At 41.0% G+C, this 21,237-nt stretch overlaps 1 protein-coding gene across 1 annotated transcript in view; it reads left to right on the plus strand.

Annotated features, from left to right (window-relative positions):
• Positions 1–21,237, plus strand: part of LGR4 (leucine rich repeat containing G protein-coupled receptor 4) — a 166,061-nt gene that overhangs the window by 129,648 nt on the left and 15,176 nt on the right. Inside the window, exons 6-12 of the mRNA XM_082270765.1 lie at positions 2,047–2,118; positions 9,387–9,455; positions 9,583–9,654; positions 11,944–12,015; positions 14,468–14,536; positions 17,460–17,531; positions 20,725–20,790. Coding sequence (XP_082126891.1) covers positions 2,047–2,118; positions 9,387–9,455; positions 9,583–9,654; positions 11,944–12,015; positions 14,468–14,536; positions 17,460–17,531; positions 20,725–20,790 — 492 coding nt within the window. The remainder of the gene's footprint in view (positions 1–2,046; positions 2,119–9,386; positions 9,456–9,582; positions 9,655–11,943; positions 12,016–14,467; positions 14,537–17,459; positions 17,532–20,724; positions 20,791–21,237) is intronic.

A 21,237-nucleotide genomic window follows, 5' to 3' on the forward strand; every position in this document is an offset into this window, starting at 1 on the left:
TTTATTAACCCCTTGACCTCCCCACTCTTCTTTCGAATCTCTCATCTCCATCCTGTCTCTGTAGTGACCTGCATATCAACCCCTTCACTTCTCTTGTCCTGCACGGTAACCCCTTCATCTACATCCTCCCACTTTGAGGCCCGTTCATTAAAATCTCTTTACTTCCTCTCCGCTCGACCTGTACATTAATGATGCTCTGTATCTAGTTCATCATTGCCAAGCTCCATGTATTATTCACCTTCATACAAGCGCGGTTCTAAATTTCCAAAAAAAAGTGTGGGGAAAAATCAGATCACCTCGGAGGGTCTACTTTTAAAAATAAAGTCATTTCTGAGCTGTTTGTATTGTCCTGGCTCTTATTTAATATGTTTTATAACCGAAACTAAAGGACACAGCTATTTCTTAGAGTTAAGTTCAGCCAAAAACTATCTAATGCTAAATCTGCTCTCAGCTAATCTACCAAACCCTGTAAAGAAAAAATCGCTATACATTTCAGAAACTCATCCAAGCTGGTCTGGTCACCAGCGGCGGAAGCTGTGCGCAGGACAGGGCCGACAATGGCTGGGCAATGCCTGGGAAGTGACGTAACCCATAGTTACTATGGGACTTCCGTTGTCTGCTGCCTCTCCTGCACACTTTCACACACTAAAGACACCACTGCGAGCTCAGCGTGGGACCGAAGTGGCTGCACAACAGGTAAGCATAACAATTTATTCTTTACAGGGCTAGATAGATTAGGTTTAGAGTAGGTTTAGAGTTTGTTTTGGCTGAACTTCTACTTAAGTGTTTGTGCTTTTTTATATATATATATATATATATATATATATATATATATATATATATATATATATATATATATATATGACAAATTGTTCTTAAAGTGGTTGAAAAAGATCTATATTTTTTTAATAATAAACGTGTTATACATGCCTGCAGTTCGCAATAGGGTACCCCACCAGCACTCTGAGCTACCCCTAAAGTACTAGGGTACCCCTTTTCTGGGGTACCCCACCAGAGCTCTAGGCCACTAATGGTGAACCTTGGCACCCTTAGATGTTTTGGAACTTAATTTCCCATGATGCTTATGCACTCTGCAGTGTAGTTGAGCATCATGGGAAATGTAGTTCCAAAACATCTGGGGTTCCAAGGTTCACCCTCACTGCTCTAGGCTCTCTTCTCTGTGCGCTACCATAGGAAGCCACTTTCTTAGGTGGTGCATCTATGAGCTCACTCCCGAGTCGGGCTTTGTATGCATCTATACATATACAACGCAGCTTAGCCCCACCCCCTGCTCCCTCACAGGATTTGATTGACAGCAGTAGGAGCCAATGGCTCCCACTGCTGCCTCCTTGTCCTGTGAGGAGAGAGGAGAGTGCCGTAGCAGGCGGGCACAGCACTAGATCAGGAAAGGGCTCAGTTAAGTATATAAGGGGGATGGGGGGGGGATACAAGTGCAGAGACATTTTTTTCTTGATTGCAGGGAATGCATTAAGGTAGAAAATGTTCTGCCTTTACAACCACTTTATTAAATAAAGAAGTCTAAAAAGAAAAAATTATATATAATATAATGTATGACCAAGTAATTGTCAGGCAAATGATCACAACACTGAAAACTGAACGGTGGTATGGTGCTTGTGCTAAGCGGGCAGTTTTTTCTTCCCTGTCTGTAGGGATTAATCTATACTTACACTATACACTTTTATTCCAATACCAATAAAAAGGAAGAACAAGAATGTAAATACCGTACTATCAAAGGTAATGACAGTAAGAATTGCCCAAAAGGTGGGAAGAAAATGACAAATTTGCAGAGCCCCCCCCATCCTCCCAAAAAATTAAGATCCATCAATTTAGGAGAGGACTTCTTTTTTTGGTGGGGGGTTGGCTATTTCTTTAGGATTTTTTTTTTTTTAGGAAAGTTTAAATACAAATTGCGCTTTCTGGATTTCTTTAACCATAGGCAATGTAACTGAATGCTGACAAGTTTAGTTTAATCTGCAAACTGTTTGCATTTTATTCAGTAAACCTTTTCTCCTTTCATGCTCCTAGACATCTCCACAACAATAAAATCAAAACTCTAGGACCGCACTGCTTTGATGGGTTGGATAGCCTGGAAGCGCTGTAAGTACTGCCTGTTGCATAATGTGACTCCACAATATTTATCCATCAGATTATTTCTTAGCAAGGATCAAAGAGCTGATGGCGTGACACGAGTGTGCCTGTGTATTGTGTCAAGACGAGTACTTCCTTTCATTATGGATCCCTTGCTGGAGGGGCTTTGACTGCGTGGATGGGCTTAATCAACAAAGCATTTAATTGCTATAATGGAAATAGATACAGGATGTGGGCACAGTTTACACACTGCGTGTAAAGGCAGTTCTACAGACATGTTATGCTGCAAAAGTAAGCAATGTAAGGTATATAATGACTTGACCACATCAGGTCTCATTCATCAAAGCGTTTTCTGTGAGCACTGTCTCTGTAGACCCGCAGCAACTATTGAAATAAAAAACTTTCACTGCCAATGATAGTGAGAAATTGATTGTGACAATGGTGGTTTTTATTATATACTCTGCTTTTATTTTCAGCATGAACAAAGAAAGGTCATTTTTGCATTTCTTTTGATTTAGGATAAAATGAACTTATTTTATATTTAATATATTGTATTTACCATCTGTAGCCAACAGGTGGAGCTGAAGTATAGATAGCATAAAACTGGCTCTGCACTGTTTGAATTCTGCTGGGAGACCCTATCGACCACCTCACACCCTACATCCCTTCAATATTGAGTTGGCCCAAGCTAGACCAGCTTCAACTCTTCTGGGAAGGCTGTCCACAAGGTTTAGGAGTGTGTCTATGGGAATGTTTGACCATTCTTCCATAAGCGCATTTGTGAGGTCAGACACTGATATTGGGCGAGAAGACCTGGCTCTCAGTCTCCGCTCTAATTCATCCCAAAGGTGTTTTATTGGGTTCAGGCCAGTCAAGTTCCTCCACCCCAAACTCGCTCATCCATGTCTTTTTGAACCTTGCTTTGTGCACTGGTGCGCAGTCATGTTGGAACAGGAAGGGGCCATCCCCAAACTGTTCCCACAAAGTTGGGAGCATGAAATTGTCCAAAATGTCTTGGTGTGCTGACGCCTTAAGCATTACCTTCACTGGAAATAAGAAGCCAAGCCCAACCCCAGAAAAACCCCACACCATAATCCCCCCTCCACCAAATGATTTGGACCGGTGCACAAAGCAAGGACTGGAATTTAAAACTTTAGGCCTTATGCACACAGAACATTTTTTTTCTCCCCCGAATAGTCAGCTAAAAGGCACCTAAAGTCACGTTTGTTTAGGCACATCAGCATTTTGTGCATTCGTTCATTTCATTGGCCAGAATATTACTTTATTTTGGCCATTGGAATGAGTGAATGAGCGCTCAAGCGTTAGTGTTTAGGCACGTTCCGCTTTTTTCTGCCCAAACACTCCTTTCCTGAATGCGCAAGTGATGTGTTTTTTATTTTTTTTGTTTCAGCGTCTAAACGCTCCTCTTCTAATACGCCTGTGTGTTTAGAGGTTAAAAAAAATAAATAAAAAAGGAAAAAAAAAAGTAAAATGTCTGTAAAAAGCTGCGTTTTTTCAGTCTTTGCGTGAAGCCCTAATATAGGGGCTTCTAAAGCTTGCATTAAAAATGAGGAAAAAACTTGATGTACTTCTGATGCACTTGATCTTGAGTGAAAATTTTTACACGGTTAGTCAACCTAAACGGACCACACATAGAACAATTTATACAATATATAAGGTTTATAGGCAAGTGCCAGAAATCTAAATATACATGTTCAAATCTGAGATCTAATGTATTAAAAAAAAATCAGATGAGATTGTATAAAACCGTGAAGCTGTAAAGACCCTAACCTGCATATATGATGTACAAATGTTTGAGAATATCTGCAAATCTTATATAGTTTTAAAAAAATTAAAACTTATTGGTTTTGCAGAATTTTAGTAAAATTAGGTTTTATTGGTGGTTTTGGAGGATTAAAAAAAAGTGTAAAATTTAGTTCTATGGACTATTTTGCAGGTTGTTCTCCAAATCTGTCCATCCATACTACACATCTTTCAGGATTTTTTTATTTTTTTTTAACATTTTGACTGTAAGGTTATTTCATTTTTGGACCTTGCAAACCAGACTTAGCACAATGTAGATTGTAAAAGCTGATTGCCATGTGTGGACAACCAACAACTTACATTCTCTGCCATTTCAGCTTAAGAAAAGCTTATGCAGTTTAATAAGGGAAGCTTATAAATATTAGGTGAACCTAAACATGCAGAATTTGGCAGAGATTGTAATGGATACCTTCAGACCTCAGAAGACACCCCTGGACGTTCTATCTGCTGGGCAGTGCAGTATAGAGAGCCTATTGTCTAGTAGCTATTGTTCTCATAAGATAAGCATGGCGCCAGCTGTGTGTGCACTCTGTTCACAGCCATGCATGCTTGGGCAGTATGAGTGAACATGTCTGTATTCTAATCTATAAAATAAATAAAAAAGAAAGTCGCCTTTACCAGTTTTAGTAGGTTAAAGGTATTCTTTACAGGGCATTTACACCACAATGGGTGTAATATGGTAACGTTCGGCAACCCACTGTATGTGTGGTTTGTGGTGTGCTGCCATTCATTTTTAATAGCAACCCAGCGCAGTGTTCACCACAACCCTTCAATGCGATTGGTTTTCATAGCGGTACATTATGATGTATTTTGAAACAAACCGGGTCTATTTATTTATATATATATATATATATATATATATATATATATATATATATATATTTTTTTTTTTTTTTTTTTTTTTCGTGAGGTTGAGTTACATTCAGAGCCTGTTCAAAAAGTATGGGCTTCGAATGCAATGCACCTCAATGCACAAGAACATATGCGTTACAGCTCATGGTCCTGTATGTGAGCCGGCCCATACTGATCTTTTGAGTTTTAGCATAGTGGCTAAGCGCTTGGCACTTCCACCTGGCACCACTAGGGCCATTGGTTCAAATTCCAACCATGACATTACCTGGCTGGAGTTTGCATGTTCTCCCTGTGCTTTGTTGGGTTTTCTCTGGGTACTCTACTTTCCTCCTACACTCCAAAGAGATGCTGGTAGGTTTACTAGCTCCTGTCTAAATTGGCTCTTGTATGTGTGTGTATGCATGTGCATTGGGGACCTTAGATTGTAAGCTCCTTGAGGGACTGATGTAAATGTACAGTATATATGTAAAAGTGCTGCGTAAATTTACGGCGCTATATGAGTACCTGTAATAGATGAAGTGACCAAGTTGCCAGACTCTAAATGATACCCTTGTTTTCTAAACTATACACATCCACAACTTGATAGCCCTTTGGTCTACATTTCATGAAATCGTTCCTTGCTGTGTTTTTCAGTGTCCTTGTAACATCCTCTGTGTGCCCCCTCACTTTAGTTTGTTTGGAGCAAGCAGTGCATGTTAGTTGTGGTCATGTGCACCGCTCTATGCAAACTAGACATCCCTTAACTCATAGTCTATCTTAGAAGCGAGCAAGAGGATGGCCAAGTTCCTACATACAGTGAGACTATGTCACTTTAATTTTAACAACAGCCTCCCTTGGGTGCCTCCATCTTTGATATGATGTTGGCAGACTCGGAACTGTCAGTGACGTTGCGCTCTGCAAAGCATACTCTAAATGGCTCACCTGCCAAGTGGCCAACCTCATGTGTTCACAATGCAGCAGGGCAGCTGCCATGTTCCCCGGAACTAAGTGAGGATCAATGTAGTAGAGGTATCTTCTAGGGGGGATCCTACAGGTATGGTATACACATGTATAAATTGCCATACCTGGAATTCTTCTTACGTCAGTTCATAAAAATTAAAAATCAACTGCTACAAACATTGTAGCTGCTGACTTTTAAACAGATACTTGCCTATCTCACGATTCGTCCTCACCCAAGCTGGCTCTTCACTGGTCTTCGGGTCCCCGGTGTTGGCATGTTAACTGTGGGCAGCCAGCTGTGACTCCTTGTGACTTCACAGCCAGCTGCTCACTGTGCATAGGTGAGCAGCACTGCGTTTTTTTTTTTTTTTTTATGGTCCCACAGCCTTCTGGGACCTGTAGTGTCCCAGAAGGCTACTAGAACTTCCACTAGGATCACTTAGGCCAGGGGTGTCAAACTCAATTTCATTGTGGGCCGCATCAGCATTATGATGGCCATCAAAGGGCAGGTTGTATCTGTAATACCAGATGTCCAGAACATCCCACCACCTTGTATCCGATGTCAAAAGCCACACCACCATCAGTTAGGAAGTTAAGAGTCCTGATCCCCTTACCTTGTGCTGCTTCCAGGAAGAAGCAAGGGGCAGAGCTGAGAAGCAGAAATTGCATGGTCTGGAGGAAGTCCAGAGTAGGTCTAGTGTCAACTGCCAGAGTCTGTTGAATGGTGAGAACAGGGAAAGAGGAGACTAGAGGGTGCTGTGGCTGCACAGAGAGGCACAGGATCTGTAGGAAGAGTTCTGTGTCCTCTACTACAGACTGCTGGGACAAGGTGGGGTCAGAGACAAGGGAATGCTGCAGGAGAGGTGCGAGGGCCACATGAAAAGGCCTAGTGGGCCATATACGCCAGCCCCCCCCCCCCCCCGGCATTGTGTTTGACACATGACCTAGGCGATCCTAGCCATTGTTGGAAGCAGGTGTCTGTCAAAACTGGGAAGGAAAGCTCTTCCCTTTTGGATGAAGCTCTGCTTTAGGTAGAATGAAAATATATATGACAGATATGACAGTAAGACTTGGTTCACACTAGCCGACTCCAAGGTTGCACGATTTTCCGGGCAACTTTGGAGTCCGACTTTGATATAACTTTTTCACGTTCTTTCATTGAAGCTCGGTCAATTTGGATCAGAGAAGAGTAGGAACTTTTTTCTGAAGTCGCAGTGACTTCAGTAGTGTCAATTGGAACAGCTCTCCTAGAAGATACATTGCACGTGTCCTGCAATTTGGGATATGACTTTGAGACCCAAAGTCGCAGGAGTGTGAACCAAGCCTACGTTTTATCAGATCATGCAAACAAATCTGAAAAATGTGCATCTTTCTAATGAATGCCTTTATAGCAGAATTCTGTTCAAAATGATCTACTAACATGTGGAGCCTACCTTGTAACACATTCATCTGACACCACTCCAATTTTTAGGTCAAACTTTAAACCCATTTGTCTCCCTTGACTTGTTAAGCACAAGTGTATCTAGCCTGACTTCCTTCCCTGTATCCTTCCCATTGCTCTTATCAGTTCACACGAAAGGAGCCTTTTATTTTACTCTTTCAAGGAAATAAAAGAAAAAATACTGAATATTTATGTTCAACAAAAAAAGCCTTTGTTTTCAAGCCATGTAAGCGTAGCGATACGGCTCCTAATTCAGCACCGGCAGGCATTCAGACAAAGGAGGAAAGGTATGAAAGAAACCATTGAGTGCCCAATTCTGAAATGAAGCAGGTTTCTCCTGATAGGATCAGTAAACACTTCACTTCGGTGCCAGTCGCTTCTTCTGATCGCAGATTAAGCTGCAAATGGTGTCGTCTGCCCTCCTACACTGTGGATCTTCAAACTGTACATATTTTGGCAAGATAGTTCACAAAGCAAGGTCCATAAAGACATGGATAAGCCAGTGCTGACCTTAACCCTGTAGAACACCTTTAGGATGACTTGGAGCACAGACTTCCATGCATGACAGTCATGTTGGAACAAGAAAGGGCCATCCCCGATGTATTCCCACAAAGTTGGGAGCATGAAATTGTCCAAAATGCCCTGGTATGCTGATGCCTTAAGAGTTCTCTTCACTGAAACTAAGGGGACAAGCCCAACCTCTGAAAAGCAACCCAATGCCATAATCCCCCCTCCACCAAATGATTTGGACCAGTGCACAAAGCAAGATGCAAAAAGACATGGATGAGCGAGTTTGGGGTGGGGGAACTTGACTGTCCTGACCTCAACCAGATAGAAAAGTTTTAGGATGAATTAGACCGCAGACTGCAAGCAAGGCCTTCAGTGCCTGACCTCACAAATGTGCTTCTGGAAGAATAGTCAAACATTCCCATAGACAAACTCCTAAACCTTGTGGACAGCCTTCCCAGAAGAGTTAAAGCTGTTATAGCTGCAAAGGGTGGGCCAACTCCATATTGAACCCTACAGACGAAGACTGGCATGCCATTAAAGTTCATGCACGTGTAAAGGCAGGCGTCCCAATACTTTTGGCAATATAGTGTATATATTTGTCCATTTCTGCATTTAGGCCGCATGCACACTGGAGCTCAAAAAAGCCAGGTATTTTATTTTTTTTCCTCCTTTGCCTTTAAACCATGCATGGATACAAATTGACAAGTAGGAGCATTCGAGGCAGAAAATAAAAAACATCACTTGCGTGTTCTGAAGAGGAACTTTTGGGCTCAGCAAACGCATGTGTTAATACCTTCTAATGGGCAGAACATTTATATCCTGGCCAATAGAACGCATTACCGCCAAATGCACAAACGCGCATGCAAACGTGGCTTTTACTGTGTTTTTACAGCTGATTTTCTCCTAGGTGTCCTTAGGAGTACAGTGTGCATGAGGCCTTATGGACTTAGCTGAAGGCTATTGTCTTGTCACAGTGACATTTATTTTTATTGTTTGTGGTTTTGGTAACCCCAAGTAAGTCCTCCTCGCCTTTCCATTTGCTGAAGCCTGGTACAGCCGGCTGTGAAGTGGCTCGTCTGAACTGAGCTGACCCCTGCCCATTGTTTGCTAGTATCAGATATGCACTGTACACTGAAGGAAATGATTAAAGATGGAAAGACAAATACTGTGGTTTGAGCAGAGGATAAAAACAATACCGCTGATTTTATTTACACGCCAACTGTTCTACTTTGTTTTGTAAGAGTATGTTTAAGTATAATGTGGCTTTTGTTTCTGTAGTAAAAGTCAGACTATAGATTCAGACATTAGGCACTTTGCCCCTGATTATCTCTATGCTAGGAACATATTTAATTTCATTAAATGGGACTGGGGTGACAACCAATGGATTTACAATTGTGCCTCCTTGTCTGGCTCTTGCATCATGCCTCATTCTTTATTGGGTGTCCATTGGCTTTTAACCCATTGCTCTTCCTTGGGAATATGTGTGAGAGTTCAGGCACTCAGAAATTGCATGTGTATGTAAAGATCGTTCTTAAAAATAAGAAAATTATTTAAATGGTTTGATTTTTGTCTACCCATCTGACCAACCAGTAACTTCAATATTTGATTTTTTTTTTTTTTTGTGACCTTAATTATAAGAATGGTTTGATTTTTTGCATACCCATGTGACCCAACCACTAACATCCCATATTTCTTCATTTTTTTTTTTTAGTGACCTTAATTATAATAACCTTGTGGACTTCCCTGAAGTTATAAAGTCATTGAGCAATTTAAAGGAGCTGTAAGTTTATTTTTATTTTTTTTGTTTTACTTACACTGCAGAAATATACAAACGTAAAAAAAGAGATGGTTGCAAAAAAGGTTAAATCATATCTTCATATTTCAGTATTTATTTTTTTTATTTTTAGAGGTTTTCACAGCAATTCCATTACAACAATCCCTGATGGAGCGTTCGAGAAGAACCCATTGCTGAAGAGCATGTGAGTTTTGTTTTTCATATTGTTTTTGTGTGTTTCATTTTAACAAATCAAATGCTTAATAAATTATATATATATATATATATATATATATATATATATATATATATATATATATATATATATATATATATATATATATATATATATACCGGTGTATATATATGCACATGTCATCAGTCATTTGATGCTTTGACAGTTTGGTTAAAACCACAAGCAAATGTGACATGCCAGGAATATATACAGTATAAAAAAATAAATAAAATAACAGTTTTATGAAGTTGTTAAAGCTGAACTTTACTCATAACAACTTTATAAAAAAAAATGTTCTTCAGCAAGGAACATACATTCCACATTAATAATTATGCTACCAAAATTTGTGTGTGCTGTAATTTTCTCCAGCATTGCTCCTGTTCCTTCTTGCTGGAAGCTGCCATTTTGCTGAAGCCCAGAGCCCCTGAACAGCAGTAAATCATAAAGTGGAACTAAACCCATCTATTTTACGGTTTCAGAAAACGGTTACATTCTTGGAATGCCGGGATTGATAACTGTCACATTTGCATGTGTTCTCAACAGAACTGTCAAACCATCAAATGGCTGATGTCATAACTGTTAAATTGTAAGCTCCATGAGCAGGGCCCTCCTAGTCCTTCTATATTGAATTGTATTGTAATTGTACTGTCCCGCTTTACATTGTAAACCCAATGACCCCAACAATGGGGCACAATTCCTCTCACCCAATGACACCAACGATGGGGCACAATTCCTCTCACCCAATGACACCCAACGATGGGGCACAATTCCTCTCACCCAATGACACCAACGATGGGGCACAATTCCTCTCACCCAATGACACCCAACGATGGGGCACAATTCCTCTCACCCAATGACCCCCAACGATGGGGCACAATTCCTCTCATGGGGCACAATTCCTCTCACCCAATGACACCAACGATGGGGCACAATTCCTCTCACCCAATGACACCATTGATGGGGTACAATTCCTCTCACCCAATGACCCCCAACGATGGGGCACAATTCCTCTCATGGGGCACAATTCCTCTCACCCAATGACACCAACGATGGGGCACAATTCCTCTCACCCAATGACCCCCACGATTGGGCACAATTCCTCTCACCCAATGACCCCCAACGATTGGGCACAATTCCTCTCACCCAATGACCCCCAACGATTAGGCACAATTCCTCTCACCCAATGACCCCCAACGATTGGGCACAATTCCTCTCACCCAATGACCCCCAACGATTGGGCACAATTCCTCTCACCCAATGACCCCCAACGATTGGGCACAATTCCTCTCCCCCAATGACCCCCAACGATTGGGCACAATTCCTCTCACCCAATGACTCCCAACGATTGGGCACAATTCCTCTCACCCAATGACCCCCAACGATTGGGCACAATTCCTCTCACCCAATGACCCCCAACGATTGGGCACAATTCCTCTCACCCAATGACCCCCAACGATTGGGCACAATTCCTCTCACCCAATGACCCCCAACGATTGGGCACAATTCCTCTCACCCAATGACCCCCAACGATTGGGCACAATTCCTCTCACCCAATGACCCCCAACGATTGGGCACAATTCCTCTCACCCAATGACCCCCAACGATTGGGCACAATTCCTCTCACCCAATGACCCCCAACGATGGGGCACAATTCCTCTCACCCAATGACACCAACGATGGGGCACAATTCCTCTCACCCAATGACACCAACGATGGGGCACAATTCCTCTCGCCCAATGACACCAACGATGGGGCACAATTCCTCTCACCCAATGACCCCCAACGATTGGGCACAATTCCTCTCACCCAATGACACCAACGATTGGGCACAATTCCTCTCACCCAATGACACCAACGATTGGGCACAATTCCTCTCACCCAATGACTCCCAACGATTGGGCACAATTCCTCTCACCCAATGACTCCCAACGATTGGGCACAATTCCTCTCACCCAATGACTCCCAACGATTGGGCACAATTCCTCTCACCCAATGACCCCCAACGATGGAGCACAATTCCTCTCACCCAATGACCCCCAACGAGTGGGCACAATTCCTCTCACTGACACCAAAATTGGGACATTGTTTACTCCTACTGATAGCAGGACATTTTCTACTTCCAATGCCCACAGTCCGGCCCCAGGGAAGTCTGAAGGACAGTAAACTGGCCCTTTGTTTAGAAAGTTTGGAGACCCCTGACCTAAATTATTGAAACCAGTTTTAACAGTGTGTGTTTTTTTTTCTCTTTAATTCTGACAGACAATTGTACGATAATCCGTTGTCCTTTGTTGGGAATTCAGCTTTTCAAAACTTATCAGACCTCCGCTTCTTGTAAGTACTTGTCTAGCCTTTAGTAGAATGTGTGAAGTGAGATACTTGGCACAGCAATATTGGCTCTGTCTGCTTTCTATAATTATGCTGTTTAACTGTACTCTGATCTGTGGACCCCTTCAAAATATTTAAAAAAATAAAAGAATTTTAACTAATTTCAAAAAGTAGTGTGACCAGAGAGAGAGTATATTATTGGAGGAAATTAAAGTTTTTTGGAGCCCTGGCATGTGAGAATTTTTATGCCATTTACTAATAAGCTGAAATGCAGTCTGGGAGAACCAAACACAAAATGAAAAGGCCGTATGAAACCTGATTCTTTGTCTTTCACACCAGCTCACAGAAATAAACTCAGAATGATCAGGCTGCATGTAATCTGATCTTTGAGTCATTCATTCCAACTTGCTGTATCAAATGGTCAAAACTATTAAATCCTCGATTCCAGCTCACAGAACCAAACCAGAATATTTCAGGCTGAGCATCATTTGATCATTGCGTTCTGTGTGCCAGCTGCCAAAACTAAACCCAAAATGATTGGGATGCATGTAATCTCATCATAAGTTTTCTCTTCCAGTCCACAGAACCATACACAAAATGAACAAGCCCAATATTATCTGATCCTTAACCACTTCTGGACTGGAAGATTTCCCCTTAATGACCAGGCCATTTTTTGCAATTCAGCACTGCGTTATTTTAACGGACAACTGCACAATCGTGCAACACTGATAGAGATTTCTTTTGGTGGCATTTGATCACCTGTGCTTTGTTTTTTTTTTTTTGTTTTTTTTTGCACTTTAAAAAAAAAAGCGACACTTCTGGAAAAAAAAAAAAAAATTCACTTTCTGCTGTAAAACATTCCCAAAAAAATGTATAAATTAAAAATCTAATTTTTTCATCATTTTAGGCCAATTTGTATTCTGCTACATATTTTTGGTAAAAAAAAATCCCAATAAGCATGTTTTGTTTGTAGACGCAATAACTTTTGCACAAACCAAACTAGGGGAAATATTTATGATTATTTTTTTTTTTTTACTAGTAATGGTGGTGATCAGCGATTTTTAGCAGGACTGCGACATTCCTGTGGACAGATCGGACCCCTTAACTGACATTTTTTACACTTTGTGGGGGGGGGGGGGGCAGTAACATTACTACAGTAATCAGTGCTAAAAATATGCACTGTTACTGTAATAATGACACTGACAGGGAAGGGGTTAACCCAGGGACGATCAAAGGGTTAAATGTGAGCCTAGGGGGTGTTTTCAAACTGTGAGGGGTATGGACTTATGAAATGAATACAGAGGCCTGTGTTCCGCGGGAACTTGCTGACCTGCCGCCGTATATAGGCAGCAGCTGGTTAGCAAGTGGTTAAAGTGTTACTAAACCCAGGAGCCTGCATTCACTATATCGGGTCTCCTACAGCAGTGGTCCTCAACTCCGGTCCTCAGGGCCCACTAACAGGCCAGATTTTAAGTATTACCTTGGGGAGATGCAGACTAGAGTACTGCAATCACTGAGCAGCAAATGATATCACCTGGGATGTATTTCAGTTATCTTGCAAATCTGGCCTGTTAGTGGGCCCTGTAGGCCAGGGTTGAGGACCACTGTCCTACAGTACTTAGAAATGCAATTATTTTAGTAAATATAAACTGTTAAATACCTTTTCTCATCAGCAGTATATAGCAGTCTTGTGACTTGTAACAGTTCCAAGTAAAGCTTGTAGGAGGAGTTTTCATACTGCATTTAGCTGTCTTATCAGGATGCAGGACCCCTGACCCTCTGTCTGGACAGTGCTGATTGGCCCTGCGCTGATCACATGCACCCTCCCCAGAAAAAAAAAAAACTCTCTAGCAATACACACCAAACTGAGCATGTGCAGCCTGACTCCAAAGGCTCTGTCCTATCCAGACATCTTCTGGAGTCAATGGAAGAAGGGGAGGATCGGTGCATACAGGATCAAACAGCCTTTTTACACAATGCAGAGAAATAACCCCGTAGGTTCTACAGTGAGTAGAACGAGCATGCTTTACTGTTTATATAGTGTAATTTTACTGTTGTGGGTTTAGTAACACTTTAAATTATCTACTCCCACCCTGAAAACCAAACACAAAACTAGGCTGCACAAAGAGTGAAAAGTTCATATTTGATGTCCACCATAATACCAACTTCTCCCTATCCGCTGCCAGGTGTTTTTGTATCTGCCGCCATCTTTCTTGTTTAGTCTTTATTCAATAAATTTGCTGATGCCAAGAATGGCTTATTGTGAACCCAGCAAACGGAAGTTGTGCAAACCATAAATAAACTAGAATCTGCAATAATAATTTGTGCCTTTTATAATCGGAGTGCCTCCATATTTCCATTTACTTAGAGTGCTTGAAGTAGTTTGAAATCTCACTGATCTTATAAGTTCAAACTGAATTTGTACCTTTTTTTTTTTTTTTTAACATTTATTCATCAGGGTTATTCGAGGAGCATCTGACATCCTATGGTTCCCAAACTTGACTGGAACAGTAAACCTGGAAAGCCTGTGAGTGTTAATTACTGGGATTATTGAGCTGTACCCAAACTTTAGAATAAAACCTGGAGACAATAAAGCTGGAAGGGATTTCAATAGCAACCAATGTTCCTATTGTGTTATGCCTCTTTCACACAGTCCGCCTCCGTAGGTGGATGCGTGTTGCTCAGCGGGGATCGCGGATGACAGCTCCGTCTCCGCTTGCAGAGCGGAGAGGGAGGTGTCTCAGCCCCCGCTGCCCTCTATGGGGGATCGGATGAGAGCGGACCGCCTGTCTGCTCTCATCCGATCCGATCACTGAACGGATGGAAAAATAGGGTTTCCATCCCTCCAGATTTCACGGACAGGATCGGATACGGATGGCAGCGGGTGTCAGAGGAGGTGTCTCCGCTGACATCCGCTGCCCCATAGAGCTGCATGGAGGATCCGATCAGATCCGCCTAAAAAACTGACAGGCGGATCTGATCGGATCGCCCGTGTGAAAGGGCCCTTAGAGGGGAAAATTCTAGTTCATAGACTGCCACAACACACATTTCTCCTTACTTCCAAATTTCATGCACAAAGCCCCTATGGGCACTTTAATAAAATGATGACATCAGTGTGTAGGAGCCTAAAATGTCTGCGCTCAGATTGGTCAACTGGCAAAAGCCAAAGTGTGGCGCATCTGGAATATTCGTGAATCTATGGTCACATTGGACTTGTCATAGGTTATGCACAAACATTTCTGCTATGGGCTGCTTTTTATTTTTTATTTAAACCGAAGACCAAGGGGGATTAAAGAAGGTGTGTGGAAACCAGCCGGTCCGTTTGATCAAACGAAGGACCGGCTGGTTTCCACACCTTCTTTAATCCCCCTTGATCTTCAGTTTTGTTATATACAGTAATGGAGACGCTGAGCATTGCTCACCGGTGTCTCATCTAAAGTCCCAAAACTGCCCATTTTTTTTTTTTTGCTTTTTTTTATTTTTTTATTAAAATGGAGCTAAATTTTAGCTAAGCACCACAAGCTGAAAATGCGATTGAATTAAATTTAAATATTAACTGCAAACTCCTCTGTCTATCCATGTCCCCATACTTTGTTTTGTTAAAAAGCCCTTTGAAAAATGTCCCCCTAGCATTTCTAGCCATGGCCATCTTGAGTGAGGGCAGATGATTCATATAGCATTTACTTCCTGGAATCCATCTGCCCTTAGCTCAGGCAGGAGGCAGTGTTTTGCTGAGATAACTCCTCCAGATAAAAGAAAAAAAAATCCTCACTCACTGGGAAAGGACATCATTTTGGCCTAGGAAGCAACTGAAAAAAAAAAAAAAAACTGTAAAAATAATATAGCTTCTGATCTATTTACTATTGATTGCCGCATAAGCATTAAAAATAGTTAATGTTGATGGAGTTTAGATTTGTTTTACGATAACAAAGTAGCATATATATATATATATATATATATATATATATATATTATATATATCAGGCATGTCCAACCTGTGGCCCGGGGGCCGCATGCGGCCCAGAACCTCAGGCAATGCGGCCCACTGCCCCCTGACAATTTTTTTTTTTTGCTGGGGAGGAAGGAAGTAGAGACGGGGGCACGGCCACAGAGGCAGCCTTGGAGGGGATCATCCACTAGTTGTGTTAAATTAGTGCTGGGGGGGGCGGCAGCACAGGAAGGGCACGGCGGCGTTTTATTACTTTTATACCTTAACTAATAGTATATATTTTATATGCGGCCTGAGACAATTTCTCTATACTCAATGTGGCCCAGAGAAGCCAAAAGGTTGGACACCCATGATATAAATAATTTTTTGGGGGTTTTTTTTGGGACGAGCAAGGCTTTCTTTTTGGGATATTGTAATTCATTTTTTCATGTAATCCATAGACAAAAACTTAGTGAAACTATAAAAAAATAACACTTATTTCTACTTTGATCATTGTTTTAAAATAACATTTTTCTAAATGTAAAGAAAATAAGTTTTATTCCATAATTTATACTCTTTAAAAATTACACTAAAATGAAGATATTGCAAGGTTATTTACAAATGGAATAAAAGTTTGTTTAATAAAATACTAAAAAAAAAAAAATATATATATATTTGTTTAACAAATAGAAATACATTTAAAAATCATCAGGAAAATAATGGGAGGGAGGAGTTAATTGGGGCTGATTAGGGTAAACCAAGGATTAAACAGAAATTAAAAAAAAAAAGTGTGTGTGTATATATGTATGTGTGTATATGCATGTGTGTATGTGTATGTATGTATGTATATGCATGTGTGTATGTGTGTGTATATATATATATATATATATATATGTATATATGTGTGTATATATGTATATATGTATATATGTGTGTATATATATATATGTATATATGTGTGTGTGTGTGTGTGTGTATATATATATATAAAAATTTAATGTTTTTTTTATAAATATGTCCGGTTGCTTTAACTGACATTCTATGAGAATCGGAGCTTCACCAATTTATCAGCAGAGGAAATATAACTTTGTATATCTCTTATCTGGCATGTTTTTTTTTAATGACCGCAGCACCTTCTACAGCTGCTTTTATTAAGTCCTGGTTCACACTATGCGATTTCTGATGCGACTTGCATCGTACAGAATCGCCATCTTTAGAAGGGTGGCACTCAAGTCTCCTTTATACAGCTCTGCTCTGCTCTACCTTCATTTAACACCTCCATCTGAATAATTTAGCAGGTACAGTTGTGCATTGCTCACATGCAATCATTTTTCTGTAGATTGCTCTGTCAGGTCAGAGTTGGAGGTGGTGGAAAAAATTTGAGAACTGACCTCAATAGAGGAACGTGTCAGTGAATGTAGAAACCATCTTTTGATGTCTAAAATATTTTTTTTTTAAATATTTGACATAGCAACCTATAGATGAAGATCGAGTTTCAGAATACCTTTCTTGTGTTTTACAGGACGTTAACAGGCACGAAGATCAGAAGCATTCCACTGAACCTGTGCCAGGAGCAGAAGATGCTTCGATCTCTGTAAGTTAATACATCTTTAATTTGCTTATATGTGCCATGTTGCTTTATCCTGGTATGAAGCATATTTTGGGTCAACGTTAACAATCAGTTATACAAAATATAAATTAAAAAACACTATGGAATCCAGTAACAAAGGAGTTACTATGATGCATTTTCAGTGTAAACAGCCGGAGTACCAAAATATTTTACCTGAATATAAGTTTTGATGTTCAGCTTGACATTTTTTTTTATTTTTGCTATGCTCTGATTTTCAGGATCAAACACATTTTTTACATTCTGCCTTTAGTTACTTTTTCTAAGTCGGATCAATCAGCATCTTTGCTGAACAAATAGGAAGACAAAGTTAGAGGATAAGCTGTTCGAAATTGTACTGTAAAATATTTTTATGGTCCTTAGCAGAGCCAACTGGCACTTAAAAAAATTAAGAAAATAGAAATAAAGCACTTTTTTTTTTTTTTTAAAAAAGATATATTTATTACGTTTTTCCAAAAAAACATACATAAAAAAAAAAAAACAAAAGTAAAAAAAATAAAAATAAAAAGAATCTACACTTCAACTAGTTACAGAAATAAAGCACAATTGCTCTGTAGCACTACTAAACCAGCAATACATATAATTAATATACAGTCACCGGCCACTTTATTAGGTACACCTGTTCAATTGCTTGGTAACACAAATTGCTGATCAGCCAATCACATGGCGGCAACTCAGTGCATTTAGGCATCTAGATGTGGTAAAGATGACTTGCTGAAGTTAAAACCGAGCATCCGAATGGGAAAGAAAGGAGATTTAAGCGACTTTGAACGTGGCATGGTTGTTGATGCCAGAAGGGCTGGTCTGAGTTTTTGAAAAACTGCTGATCTACTGGGATTGTCACGCACAACCATCTCTAGGGTTTACAGAGAATGGCCTGAAAAAGAGAAAATATCCAGTCAGTCGCAGTTGTGTGGGCAAAAATGCCTTGTTGACGTTCATTGAGAATGGGCAGACTTGTTCGAGATTATAGGCAACAGTAACTCATATAACCACTCGTTATAACCACGGTATGTAGAATACCATCTCTGAATGCACAACGCATCAAACCTGGAAGTAGATGTTACGGCAGTAGAAGACCACACCGGGTGACACTCCTGTCAGCTAACAGGAAACTGCGGCTATAGTTTGCTCAGGTTCATTAAAATTGGACTATGGAAGATTGGAAAAACGTTGCCTGGTCTGATGAGTCTCGATTTCAGCTGAAACATTCAGATGGTAGGGTCAGAATTTAGCCTAAACTACATGGATCCATCCTGCCTTGTATCAACGGTTCAGGCTGATGGTGGTGGTGTAATGGTGTGGGGAATATTTTCTTGGCACACTTTGGGCCCCTTAGTACCAATTGACCATCGTTTAAATGCCAGGGACTACCTGAGTATTGTTGCTGACCATGTCCATCCCTTTGACTACAGTGTACCCATCTTCTGATGGCTCCTTCCAACCTGATAATGCACCATGTCACAAAGCTCAAATTATCTCACCACTGGTTTCTTGAACATGACAATGAGATCACTGTACTCCAATGGCCTTCACAGTCACCAGATCTCAATCCAATAGAGCACCTTTGGGATGTGGTAGAACAGGAGATTCGCATCATGGATGTGCAGCCGACAAATCTGCAGCAACTGCGTGATGCTATTATGTCACTATGGACCAAAATCTCAGAGGAATGTTTCCAACACCTTGTTGAATCGATGCCATGAAGAATTAAGGCAGTTCTGAAGGTAAAAGGGGGTCCAATCTGGTACTAGCATGGTTTACCTAATAAAGTGTCCGGTGAGTGTAGGATCAGAAACTGAAAGCTGAAACAAAGTGTTCAAAAAGAAACCTGTTTTAAGAGGCAACCATTACTGAACATTCCTTCTGAACATTCTAGTTACTTGGGCGTCTTGCTGATCCAGTAGCTGCAATACTTTGCAGGTTAAGAGTTTGGACTTTACATGCTGCATACTTAATCAGGTCAGTGACTTCATAAGTACTGAAGCCACCAATAGACAATTAGTACTTTAGAAAGGAGGTCATAAAAGCAGCAACCTCATTTTTCTCGGTAGAGGTTCTCTTTAAATTGAACATACAGGATAAACAAGTTGCCCCACAGCATCTAATCCTTAGCCATCCTTTTTCGCACCACTCTGTTCATTGTTGGGAGTGAAGAGAAGAAACCTTCTGTAAACGCAAAGTTAACTTTCCCTGCTGCCATATGACAGCGCTGGACCAAGCACTAGTTGTCACTTGATCCCCATACCCAGCAATGCCAACTGTTTCTCTATGCTCCCTTCAGCAAAGGAATCAGTGGGGTAGCAAAGGGGGTGGTGTGTATGTAAGTGGGAGCTGGCATGGACACACACTGCTTACATTAAGGGGAACTTATTAAGGTAGAACTGTGGATCTGCCATTGCTAACTTGTTTTTGGGCTCTGGGGGTGCCCTCCTATCTCTAGCTTTACCATTTGGTGAGTCACAGACACAGGAGAAGCATGTGAAGTATACTGTCTTAAACCGGTAGTATACTAAAAAAACTAAAAAAAAAAAAAAAAAACCCCTGCAAGAGAAAGGCATAATGAGCTAGTATGCATCACTTGCCATAGAACGAAGCCCCAACACTGACCCCCGGACACCGCTGTGGGAGCTGACATGATCCCTCGGCGTCTCTTCGGGGTTCGGCGGCTCCGGCGCTATGAGTGGCCGGAGCCGCGATGACTTCACTCCCGCGCATGCGTGCGGGAGTCATTTTCCGGCACTTCCCAGCAAGGAACTCTGAAGGTCCGCCGGACCTTCAGAGCGCATGTGCCACTGGTGTCAGCGGCTGCATGCAGTGCAAATATCTCCTAAACCGTGCAGGTTTAGGAGATATTAATTGTACCTACAGGTAAGCCTTATTATAGGCTTACCTGTAGTCAAAAGTCACAAAAAGCGGTATACTACCACTTTAATCATGCTTCTTCCAGGTCAATGATTGACCAAATAGTGAAGCAAGTAGAAAGCTAGTACCTTCCAAATAAGTCAGCAATGACCATTCTTCCTTTTTAATGCCATTCATATTTCTGTCCGGAGTGGTTCCATTTGAGTGGTTTTTATGATGATCTTTAAGAAGACTACAGATTCACATTACATGGCTTAATTCTCGTTCTCTTTTTTTTTTTTTTTTTGTCTTATAGAGACCTTTCTTACGGTGAAATAACAGATCTGAATGGATTGAAAGGATGCAGTTCATTGGAAGAAATGTAAGCAACAGCCCCTCTCATATGGTCTATTTCATGGGTAAAGCAGCCATGGACAGACAGATCTTTGATCGACTTAGGCCAGCCATACATGTTTCGTTTTCGTGTTCCAAACGAGAAAAAGCAATACAATGCAAAACAGCATGGATGGAGGAATCTAAACTGCCAATTGTTGGATTCAGACAGCTGAGATTGCCTGAATACCTGAACAGAGACTGCATCTGATTGTATGCAGTCACTGCTCAGCCGACAATTTTCCATCCAGCTCCTTTGGGCTTTTTTGAAACAGGTGGTGCTGACAGGGCTGAAATTGCAGAACTTTGAGCAGCATATGGCCAGCTTTAGACAAAATTTGATCTGCCCGATCCCCCATGCATCTTAAGTATTCATAGAGGCACATTTATTACTATTTTGCCCCTTTTCTTATTGATTTTTGGACCCTTTTCATAG

Source organism: Pelophylax lessonae, assembly GCF_965119305.1.
Source record: "Pelophylax lessonae genome assembly, chromosome: 10".
Classification (NCBI taxonomy): Eukaryota; Metazoa; Chordata; class Amphibia; order Anura; family Ranidae; genus Pelophylax; species Pelophylax lessonae.